The sequence below is a fragment of the Dermacentor albipictus genome, chromosome 10 (genome assembly GCF_038994185.2).
Source record: "Dermacentor albipictus isolate Rhodes 1998 colony chromosome 10, USDA_Dalb.pri_finalv2, whole genome shotgun sequence".
NCBI classification, from domain to species: domain Eukaryota; kingdom Metazoa; phylum Arthropoda; class Arachnida; order Ixodida; family Ixodidae; genus Dermacentor; species Dermacentor albipictus.
Window position 1 is genome coordinate 73,971,552 of NC_091830.1, and position 12,404 is coordinate 73,983,955.

The 12,404-nt window shown below is 47.0% G+C and overlaps 1 protein-coding gene across 3 annotated transcripts in view; it reads left to right on the forward strand.

The window, feature by feature from the left end:
• The window catches only part of LOC135898945 (sodium-dependent nutrient amino acid transporter 1-like), a 64,475-nt gene that overhangs the window by 18,778 nt on the left and 33,293 nt on the right, over positions 1-12,404 (forward strand). For 2 of the 3 annotated variants that reach the window (XM_065428218.1, XM_065428222.1), the window contains 2 exons: positions 1,969-2,207; positions 6,435-6,675. In XM_065428218.1, the coding sequence (XP_065284290.1) occupies positions 1,969-2,207; positions 6,435-6,675 (480 nt within the window). The remainder of the gene's footprint in view (positions 1-1,968; positions 2,208-6,434; positions 6,676-12,404) is intronic. The other variant, XM_065428224.1, reaches the window with a different exon arrangement.

Sequence of the window (12,404 nt, forward strand, 5' to 3'; positions counted from 1 at the left end):
ATACAGAGGCACAACGCACTTTTGAATGCTTCGATCAGTAAAGGCCATCAAAAATAATAAATATTACGCTCGATGTAATGACATCTAAATATGGACGCGCGGGTAGACAGCGCACATAGAGCCACAAGTGATCTGGGATCGCTCAAACTTTGCACTTGCCGCAGATTTGCACCAGCCGAGATATGCCGCCGAGTCACGTCATGCGAAGCCACGGCTGCGCTGAATTATAGAATACGTGCGCTCAGCTGCCCCCCCCCCCTTCTAGCGGGGGTTTTATAGCGTTACCGCGCAATCAGCTCCCCGCACACCTGTGCGCGCGCTTACACGTGGCCTCCAAGACCAGGGCGAAGACGGCGTGCATAAAGCCGTCGTCCATCTCTGATGACCTTCGCAAGCTCTCTTTCGTACCCTCAGCTTGCGGCGTGTGGGCCCCGTTAATACAGCATTTGGATTTGATAACGGTACTTCAGGCGACGCCGCCGGTGAACACTTACTTGAAGTTTCCCTATAATTTATATTGGAATAAAAGATACACTAGTTCTCAAGAAACTTCCCGTACATTACAATTCTACTAAAGGGGTCCGCATTAGGGATAAGTCGACCGGTCATGGATCTAGCAACGTCTCTTTCCAGCTGGCTCTTACACCTAGAGTTCACGTTGGTCGCTCGAGGACTATTCAGTTAATCTTTTAATCATTATTAATTTATCAACCACTGTTAAAGCCTACGACGACAGGATTTGGACAGGGGTCCTATAACACGAAAGCCCGATATTGAAATCATTACGGCACTCACGCGTGGACAAGCGTAAGCGCGTCAAATGGCCGCGATTACGAGTGCTTCCAGAGTCTTACTTTCTGCATTAAAAAAAGTATAACTTGTTTTGAAATTTTGGCCAATTTAGACCTAGATAGGTCGCAATAAACGCAGCCACAAGAACCTCTGAAGCTCCAAGTACAAAGATATACAAATGCATGCAGTATCCATCATTCGCATGATAACTAAACGATTCAGAGTTCGTTCGACTAATTCTAGGAAATTCTTTTCCTTGTGTGACATTCACGCAAAAATGTCGCTCAAGCCATGCCCAGTTAGGACGACTAAGGACCTACGGAAATAGCAAATCTGTATTTCGTGTATTCAGAAATGAGCATTTTGATGCGAAGTTTTTTAATGGGATTTCCAAGCCCGTCCTCGACCCACGGCGGCATACGGTGGAAGTGGTCGTCATCAAAGGCCAGTCAAGTTAGAGCCGGTAACATAGCCTTCGTCGAGGCACCGAGACGGCCGTTGAACCTGGGGCATCGGCCTCGAACCGCAGCCGGACGCCCGTGTCGTTAAAGACGGCGTAGCATGCTGGAAAGTGCGTAAGGCACAATGGAGAATATAGAAGTACTACAAGCTCGGCTTTAACGAGGCGTTCGAAAATGCTCTGTTAACGCAAATGAATCGTATCAGACCATTGTGAAACTTCTGCGCACTCTACCGCTTTGGGCAGTGGCAAAACAGTCCCGTAAGATCTTTGCAAAGGGGAATGCAGAAGCGTTTTGGAAAAAGAAGACGTGGACAGGAAAGACGCTCACTCGCAACTAAGTATATCTTCAGAGACAAACCTCTATGAACGTTATTGCGCATGCGCTGTCACCGAGAATGTAAAAAAAAATCAGTTTTTTTAAATATATAAAATACGCTAACAGCGTCTGTCCCGTCCCCGTCTCCTTTTTCCCCAAGGCTTCTGCGTTCGCCTTTGCAAAAATCATGTCAGGCCAACTAGCCAAACAGCTTACTAAAGTCCCGTGAGACATCAGTAGGTCGTGATCAATCGCTAACTCATCTTCGCCTTTTTTTGGTGCATAGGTTGCCAAGTCTGCCTCACATCTGCGAGAGCTCTATTTTGATTGTTCGATTCATTCACCGATCGATTAACTCTTGCGCGGACGCTGCATTTGTCACGTCTGCCGCGCACAGTTTCTTCGACTGGTGGCGCCCTCCCCCCTGGTGATCCTCACCCTGTTCCTGTTCTTCACCATGCAAAAGAGCGGCGCCATACTGGGCATCTTCACCATGCTACACGTGCGCGAGAACGCCTTCTACGACCTCAACCTGTGGCACAACGCGGCCGCCGACGTGCTCGGGTCGCTGGGCATCGCCACGGGCGCCATCTTCGTCTTCGGCAGCTTCAACCCGCTGCGGACGCCCTTAAAAGGGTGGGTGCGGCACGGCGCCTCCTCCTCCTCCTCTTATTGCGAACGCGACTATATGGACGCACCGCGGGGACTTTCGCCGTCGTCGCCGCCGTCGGCGTCGCTGAGATGTTACGTATAAAGCAAAGTTGCGGTAACATCACGGCCGCGCGCCAGGCGCTGTGAGTGCGGGGGAAATGATGCGAGGGTCGGATAGGGAGACAGGCACGGTAGTACGCATCTCCGCTTCTACTACGGACTTGGTTGCGCATCCCGCGACTGATCGTGGCAGGGAGAGCCCTATCGTGAATGTAATCTGCGGGGCATTCGGAGAATAACCAACCAGTGATAGCTGGTCGCTTCACGTGGGATACGTTCTCGCGCGCCTAGTTCGCGTTGAAGCAAGAGAATGCACGGAGGGTAGTTCGCTCGCCGCTGCTACCGCTCTTCATTACGCCAGCATTTTGAGAGAGGCCGTCCGCAACCATGGAGTCAAATGTGTTCATATTTTCCGGTGCCTGTGCTAAATAAACCCGAATGTTTTTTTTTTTAAATCTGAACCACATGTTAAAAATCACTTCTGGAATTTAAGAGAAGCCTACTTATTGAACTGAAATGCTCGAACAGTTACACACTACTTACACTGAAAATTAAATACGCGTCATTGAATAATTAACAAAATCTCACCAAATGCCCTTCAACTAAGTATTTTAGCACACATATAGCATGAATTCAAGCCAGTCATATCGCAAGGCGCATTCACTTGGGATGAATTTCGAAACTAGCACCAGTTTTGAGTTAGACGCAGTCAAGCGTGCCGTAAATAGGTACTGTTGTTGCACTTACTTCTTTGACAAAATGCATTTTTACGCATGGAAGATAGAAAGTTACTAGAACACTGAGGCATCTCGTCACAAATTTGGGGAGTGTATATCGTAACTGTTGTCATCTTGAGAACTCGTTCTAAGTGGCTTTACTTTAAAAGTGACTGGCTTCAATTCCTAAACTGCAACATATAGCTCAAAGTAAATAGAACTGATTTTGTAACTCGTTCTAAGTGGCTTAGTTTAAAAGCGACTGGCTTCAATTCGTAAACTGCAACATATAGCTCAAAGTAAATTGAACTGATTTTATAAGGATATGACTTTAAAAGTGACCGGCTTAAAATCCTAAACTGCTCCATCTGTTTCAGAGCTAGCTCAAGTTTGCTCATTGTTCTAATATACACATTTATTTTTGATGCAAATAATGTCTGCCTTGGAGAGTAGTCTAGCTCAACAACTAGATTTGTGATATCTCACGAATGGGTTTGAAATCTTCTATAGACGATGATATGAAACACTCCGTAAACATTTCTATTAGCTTTACTGCCTTATTGAACCAGAGTATTATATAATAATTAATTTATTGACTGATTGATTTATTGAATGAGCAAAAGGCTAATATAATAATACGACCAAGCTTTCACGTATAAAAGGCGATACTTATCTCTCCGTCCATGCAAACGAGGTACGAAAGCGAGTTTTAGTTGTCACTGCTGCGAGCTCTGGGTGAAGCGATGATCCTTGTTTTGCCAGAAGGAACGCGGTACTTCGCTTAGTATAGATCATGTAGTGTCCACCTAATGCGAGTGATGATGACTTCCGTAGGGAAATTGCTCGTGACTTTGAGAAATAAATAGCACAGAAGATGAGAACAATTTCCGCTGTTTAAAAAGACCCTTGAGTGGATGTCGCAAGCAACTTGCGTTAGCAGGCGAGAATACCTTGCAAGTTTAAAATGGCCTCACCCAAATCCCCTTTTATGATCAATCAGTAAAACTCTGGCGGCTTGCGTTTGCACGTGCGGTGCCTGTAATACGGGAGTATCAAATATTGCTGGCAGCTTTGCAAAACCTATAAGGTAACACCAGCTAAACAAATGAGACAATTAATTATCTTTACTGCATTGAACTAGACCAAGTTGCCATGGTGAGTCTATTTGGTAGGCTTAGGCTCCCAGGCCCTACATGCCTCGACAACTGCAATTCTGCGTTTATCATATGAGTGTTAAATTTTGTATTGCAAATGTGAGTTCGTAAATATTTAATAAATAACCGTCAATAATCACACTTCTATTGATGGTAACTACCTCCTATGAAAAATCTGGCCGATCTTTTTGGAAAAAAAATACTGATTTGCGTGTCTTCGATTGGTTTGAACAGCGTGAAAATGACAAAGCATTACAATCCGTAAATTGATGTAGAGTCAAGGGAGTTTGTTCTGGTAAATCATATCTTCCTTCTTTATAATGCTACATATTCCGTGTGCTCGCGTAACCATGCCTAAAGCCAATGTGGTGGCCTTCTCCAGTTGAGAAGCTATCCCTGCTCAAACAAACAGAAAACTTTAATGCAAGCGCCACAAGTGTTCACGTGAAAACCGCAGCATTTGAAACGTCTGAGCCTTCATAAAACCGGCATCCTTTGCGCGTGGTGCTGAATCGTGTGGTTTTGAAACATCTGTAGGCGTAGTTCTATATGCGCGAGTTAATTAGATGCACTACAGTTAATGGTGTTAGGTGCTTGCAACATGCATCATTGCACGCTCTGGAAATGAGCTCGCGAAGTGGTGAGGACCTGGAGGGAGTGCGCTGGTCACGCTAATAGCTTCAATCGCAATGGATGATGCGCAAAATTTCATAAGCAGGCTTCCTCACACCATCTCATTTGTCTTACCTAAGATGGCCACGTTCCTTGTATAACCGCTGTTAGAGCTGAGACACGCATTTTGAAAGCTTGGATGGTGGAGGGACAGAATGCAGCAAGAGCGATGTCGCCAGCCGGCATGTTTGCGCCTAAATGTGATTTTGCCTGGAAGGCCGCCATTATAGTTAGGTCCAAGGAGGTCCCGTGAAATGCACATGTAGGCTTTGCGTAAAGATTTTTCGTCATCGTCATCATTGGCACATATATGTGTCCACTGCACAAAGAACGCATCTGGCAATTATGTCGATTATCTTTTTAAGGCGTGAGCTGATTCCAACTTGCGTCAGCAAATGTCTTAACTTCATGATCTCCCTTGATTTACAGCCGTCTTCCATTGCGTTTTGTTCCCTTGCAACCCATTCTGTAACTATAATCATCTAGTGGTTATCTGTTAGATCGCTTTCCCAGCTCTGTTTTTTCTCTTAATGTCAACTACATTATCGGCTATCCCCGTTTGGTCTCGGACCCACACCTCTCTCTTCGTGTCTCGTAACGTTACGCCCAACACTTCTCATTCCACTTCTCAGCGCATTCCTTAGCTTGCCCTCGAGTTTCGTGGCTAACCTCGAAGTTCCTGCTCCATATAATAGCGCCGGCAGAACGTGTAGAAAGAGTAGACTATATACTTTTCTACGCATCAAGCTTACAGCATCGTAAATATATAACTTCGCAAACAGAGGGCAGGACTTGTTCTTTTGTCTTATTGCGATATCAATTATACGGAAACTTCAGGCACATTCTCGTCGTTGGCGTCGCCTTGTTGTTCCTTATTAACTCCAAGTATTAGAACAGCGTGGACGGGCGCCGTGCGCTGTGGGTGCGAGTGAAAGCATGTAAGGGAGAGTCGAGGATGGTGACTTGATTGCGCGGGCGCACGAGAGGAAAGCGCGGAGGAAGCGTGCCGTCTTCCGCCGCGAGAGACGCACAGGAAGGGAGCGGGGCTTCCACTCAGGCGGCCGCTGACTACGACACGGTTGGCTCGGCCGCGCGGGCCCTATCTTGAAAGGTATAGCGTCTAGTTGCGTCGAAGGTTGACAGCTTCATGCACGTTGTGTTCTCACCGTTTAGTTCGCGTGGAAGCGCGAGACAGCAGGAATATCAAATCGCTCGCTACTGCTGCCGCTTTTATAGTGTTTTGACCGTCATTCTGCGCTCATCGATTGAGAAGTGCTGATGTTTGCCTGTGATCTCGTGACACCATGCTTGTTAATTTAGTTAGTAAGGGAATGTTTGCGGTTCAATACGGCCGATAAAACTACCATCCTTACTTCGTATAACTGTCTAATAGTTTGCTATCGCAATCAGTGCTTCGCCTTTAGGGCGAAACTGAGACTTTACGGTGGCAGCAAGGCCAATTGGCCTTACTTATGTACTGAATCTCACTTTGCAATCAGTATACCTCCTGTGCGTGCACCCTTGCCCCATGCATTTGTGTTCTTGCATGGCTGAGTTTGCATGCGTCGGCGCGAGAAAGTGTATTGACCGCCATGGCGCTCTTATCGCAGCGTGGTGCAGAGCGTCATCGCAATGGACATCGCGACAAGCATGGTGTCGGCCTGCCTCATGTTCTCCGTGCTGGGCAACCTGGCCTTCGTGACGGGTCAGGCAACGGAGACGTACATCCAAGGGGGCTCGACCAAGATGTTCTTCATGCTCATCAGCGAGTACATTGGAGAGGCCAACTACCCGCAGCTGTTCGCCTCCCTGTTCACTCTGACTTTGCTCCAGCTGGGACTCTGTCAGGCGGTACGCTCCGTCCATGTTATCACTTGGACAGCCAAGTTTCTTTATAGATAATTAAATCGAAATTCATTGCAAAATTGCAAAAAAAATTCAAGTACTTCTTGTGGGAACCTGTTTGTCACAATGTAACAATTTTTTCTGCTGGTCGTATTCATTTGTCGTAGGAATTACAGGTCTGTAATAGTATTGAGTCAACTTATTTTGTATTGTATTCATTCCGTGCAAACTAATAGAGGAGGTTGAGTGCGCCATGAGGCTCACACCAATGTTGTAACACCCGCGAATGGTGACAATTTTGTTGAGGCCGACAATAGTTGTCAACTAGCTAACGCAATTATGTAGAGTACAGGTACCAATTCGATAACTGTTGCAGCAGTATTTTTGTCATATAATGCAAGTAGTCATTATTGGATGAAATCACTTGTTACAAATGTTGACATCTTGTAGACGACATATTATGTAGTTAAAATAACCAACATTTGTTACAAGCAGATGGGCAACTCAATATTCAGGTAACAAACTTCTGATGCAGGAAAGAACACCAATTTACAGCTACGTGACGAAGCAACACAACTAATGTCTCGTCACACATTGCAGTGCACCTAATTAACAATTGCTTTGTATCACTCTGTGTATCCTACCCGCCGTGGTTGCTCAGTGGCTATGGTGTTGGGTTGCTGAGCACGAGGTCGCGGAATCAAATCCCGGCCACGGCGGCCGCATTTCGATGGGGGCGAAATGCGAAAATACCGGTGTACTTAGATTTATGTGCATGTTAAAGAACACCAGGGGGTCGAAATTTCCGGAGTCCTTCACTACGGCGTGCCTCATATTCAGAAAGTGGTTTTGGCACGTAAAACCCCATAATTATTATTCTGTGTATCCACATGACTTATCGTATTGTTGGTTATCCCACGGTTACGTATATCTTCTCGTCACCAAACGTAACGCATAAAAAGTAAGTTGTGCCTCTTTATGGAAACACCCTCATCGAAAAGCATAACGAAATTAGAATGGGATAAATTGAAAGCGCGCACATACGATGTGATGTGGGAATCTAAATGATTCGAAGCTTGTTTGAGTTCGCCAGGTAGCAACAGTACTGGGCGATATTGATACATGCATATTGCGTGTTTCTTGCGGCCGACGCACGCGGGCGACCCGACGAAGACGACAAACACTCTCTGGTTCTCGAGCTGTCGGCTGAACTGGACAGTGCTGCAGTTACCTATTGTAAATATACCTTGTTAGTAGTCTCCAGTCCTAATCCTTTGTTCGCGTAACATTTTGATAGAGCGTGCCGTTCCGCGTCCTCGCCACGGAGCTCCGCAGTGGCCGCACCATCCTGCCTTCCGCCATGGCTCCCGGTGACGACAGCTCATCTTCTTCTACTCCTGCGACCCCGACAATAACGTACATTACGGTTACCAATCTCCGCGATCCTGGCATATTCTTCGGCCAAGATATTGTCGACGTTGAGGACTGGCTCAACCTGGATGAGCGTGTTAGCCAAAACAACCGCTGGGGCCCTACCATTATGCTAGCCAATGTCCTATCCTACTTGGGCGGAACTCCTAACGTCTGGTTCCGGACACACGAGGACGAGATCTCTAGCTGGGATGTTTTCAAGGGGAAGCTCGTCGCCCTCGTTGGAAATCCCACCGGTCAACAGCTGGCTGCCAAAGAAGAGCTTGTTACCCGAGCTCAGTCGTCTTCTGACTCGTATGTCTCGTACATACAAGACGTGCTCGGTCGTTGTCGAAAAGTTGACGAGAAAATGGCGGAAGTTCACGAAGTTGGTCACGTACTCAAAGGAATCGCGGACGACGCCTTCAACATGTCTCCAACAATGTGTCCACCATCGATGTCATTGTCAAGGAATGCCGCCGTTTCGACCTCGCCAAAAGCCGCCGCCCCATTCCACAGCTCTCCCGGCTCCCTAACACGTTTGCGACGTTGTCTTGCCTTGACCTTACCGCTTGACCACCCTTAAATGAGCACGTCACACGTATTTTTCGCCGCGAGCTCGAGTCTACAAGTCCTGCGACGTTCCATTAACGCTTATTTGAACCGACCTTTGACCAACCAGCCCCAGCGATTTCCCGCATTCAGGCAGTTGTGCGGCAAGAATTTGCCACCCTCGGTTTTTCTACTCCCTGCTCCGTCTCCCGACCTGACAACCGACCGGTGCCGACTGCCCTGCCTCACAGCGATCTGTATTCCCCTCCTAGATACCGCAACCCTACCAAGTGGAGAACTCCTGACAACAAGCCCATTTTGCTTCCGTTGCCTCCGTATTGGCCACGTCGCTCGCCACTGCCGCAGCTTCTGGACGTCGCCGTATTCAAGCTCCTTTGCCCCGTATCCTCGCCCATATGCCGACCCGCTCCAGTACTCGCCTCGCCGTATGCCTCCTACCTCGGACGTATCCGTCGATATTAGTCGTTCTGCTCGCTCGCCGTCACTTCAGGGCCGTCGGTCGCCGTCACCCCAGGCACGCCGCTATTCGTCGCCGACGAATTATGGACCATCCCGTACGGAAAACTGCAGCTTCTGGAGGTAGTGCTGCATTATCTTCGCCGTGTCGTAATCCTACATAGACCTTCTCAACTAACCGAACTTGCTGTTCACGTCGGCGGTGTCCCTTTGACGGCGTTAATATATACTGGAGCCCAGGTATCCATAATGAGTTGTGACCTCCGTTGTCGACTGAGGAAAGTCTTCACAACTCCTACTACTCGAGCCGTACGCGTGGCCTATGCCAGCACTGTTGACGTCATTGGAATGTGTACTTCCCGTATAATTATTGCCGGTCGCCACGGTCCTGTTCTTTTTACAGTGCTGACCAATTGTCCCCGTGATCTAATGCTCGGACTCGACTTTCTTACGGCGCATTCAGCTTTGATCGACTGTTCTGCCGGTACCCTTTGCCTCGAACTTCCTCTACTCGCGCATATTGGTACCGACCTGCCGAACAACTTTAGTACGACTGCCTTCGTCCGCCTGCCGCCTAAAGCCTTGACTTGTGTCGATTTGCTATCATCTTTTTCTGTGCCCGGTGGTGATTACGTCGCCACACCTGTTGCTGATGTCCTTTGGATGTGCAATATCACTGTGCCTTACTCCGTCGTCACCATCTCCGATAACCGGACATGCGTCCCTGTCGTTAATTTTGACCTGACAAAGGAAGTTCTATCCAAAGGCATATCAGTTGCAACGTTCCATGCTATCGGAGATGACCATGTCACGACACTGTTCGCAGACGTCTGCTCAGATTCTTCACCTTGTCCATAGGATGATATTTTCTCTGACGCAGCATTTCTTCCTATGATTGCTGCGGACCTATTGCCTGAACAAGCAGCAGCTCTGTGCCGCCTTTCGTTTCCTACCACGACATATTTGACCTCAGCAATCGTCAGTTGGGCCAGAGTTTAGTTGTTAAGCATCACATAACCACTGGTGATGCCAGTCCTATTCATCGCCAGCCATATCGAGTTTCTGCTTCAGAGCGTGAGGTTATTCAAGATGAAGGGAACAAGACGCTTGCCAAAGGCATTGTTGAACCTTTGTCGAGCTCTTGGGCATCGCCCGTGATGCTTGTTAAAAAGAAAGGTGACATGGCGTTTCTGCGTTGATTATCGTCATTAAACAGCATTACCAAGAAAGACATCTACCCCTTGCCTCGCATTGACGACCCCCTCGGTTGTCTCCACGGTGCCAACTACTTTTCATCAACAGACACCGCGTTCGCCACTCCTGATGGTCTATATCAATTGAAAGTTATGTCATTCGGTCTATGCAATGCCCCAGCAACGTTATAACGCATGATGGACTCTTTGCTTCAGGGGTTAAAATGGTCAACGTGCCTCTGCTACTTTGACGACGTCCTCGTATTTTCGTCTACATTTCAGAAACGCCTTGAGCGCTTCTCAGCTTTTCTTCAAGACCTCCGTGAGGCTGGACTCCAACTGAATTCCTCGAAGTTTCACTTCGCTCATCGGCACATTACAGTGCGGGGCCACCTAGTCGACGCTTCCGGTGTTCAACCACACCCCGCGAAAGTTCGTGCTGTGAAGACTTTTTCTGCAGTTCAGTCTGTCAAAGACGTCCGAAGTTTTGTAGGACTCTGCTCCTACTTCCGACGTTTCGTTAAAGACTTCACAGCGATTGCCCGACATTTTACTGATCTTCTTAAGAAGGACGTGCCATTTATATGGGGCGCCGCCCAAACTGCCGTGTTTACCCACCTCACCAGCATTCTCACCACGCCACATATATTGGCCCAATTTGACCCATCCTCTCCTACACAGGTGCGTACCGATGCCAGTAGCCACGGTATCGGAGCCGTCTTATCCAAGCGCCAACAAGGTCAAGATCGCGTTATCGCATACACTAGCCGCCTCCTCACAGCAGCGGAGCGCAACTATTCGATTGTAGATCGTGAATGTCTGGCTCTCGTCTGGGCGGTTTCCAAATTCCGCCCGTACTTGCATGGGACACACTTCTCTGTAATCGCGGACCAGCACGCGCTGTGCTGGCTTTCCTCGCTCAAGGATCCTACCGGCCGGCTTTGTCACTGGGCTCTGCGGCTGCAAGAATATTCCTACACTGTAGTGTACAAGTCGGGCTTATTACATGAATACGCAGACTGTTTATTTTATTTATTTTATTTATTTATTTGATACTGTCAACCCCGTTGTTGGGGTCATTACAGGGAGGGTGATGTGTCAAGAATACATGATACATAATTTTTCTTTCTATGTAACATACAAATGCACTGGCGCTCTTGGAAGTTAACAAAAGCAAATAACAGTAGTTATACAAAGAAAAGTCAACGAAAGTGCTCGCAGCAACAATTTAGTATACATTCTCGTAAAAGAAAGTATCCAACGCATTTTCAAATTCGGCAGAGCCCTCGTTGCTCACAACTGCATCAGGCAATCTGTTCCACATTTCAATTGTGTCAGGAAAAAAGGAGAAACGAAAAGCATCAGTACGTGTTAAATAAGGTTGAATAGCTCTGCTATTGTTTAGACGATCGCATCTCCGTCCTGGGGGTTGTAGATATAGATCCTTGTTTATTTTCGTTCGCCCACTCATGATTTTAAAAAGAAACTTTAGCCTATGCTTACTTCTGCGTTCCTCCAGAGGCTCTAGTTCACACGATTTTAACAAGGCTGTAACAGACTCCATGCGTCGGTATTTACCGCATATGAAACGGACTGCCAATCTTTGTATTCTTTCTATTTTTGCTTTCAGGACTTTCTGATGAGGGGACCACACAACACAAGCGTACTCCAAGACTGGTCGTACAAAAGTTTTGTAGGCTGTTAATTTCACGTCCCGTGTAGCGCATTCCAGTTTTTTCTTTAAAAAGTATAGTTTTTGGTTTGCCTTAGAACATATATTATCAACGTGTGAGTGCCATTGCAATGTGTGCATAATACTGACTCCTAAGTATTTGAAAGAAGCTGCATTATTCAGAGGATGGTTTCCGATGTGGTATATGAAGGAAAATTTGCTCCTGCTTGAGCGAATATGCGTAAATGTTGTTTTGCTATAGTTTATTTCCATGTCCCATGTTAAACACCACTCGTCTAATGCCTGTAAGCATCTATTTAGATTAATTTGGTCATCTTCGCAACCTATTGGCGAATAAATCAAACAATCATCAGCAAAAAGTTTCATTTTAACAGGCGGTTCGACTAGTGCACCGATATCATTAACAAACA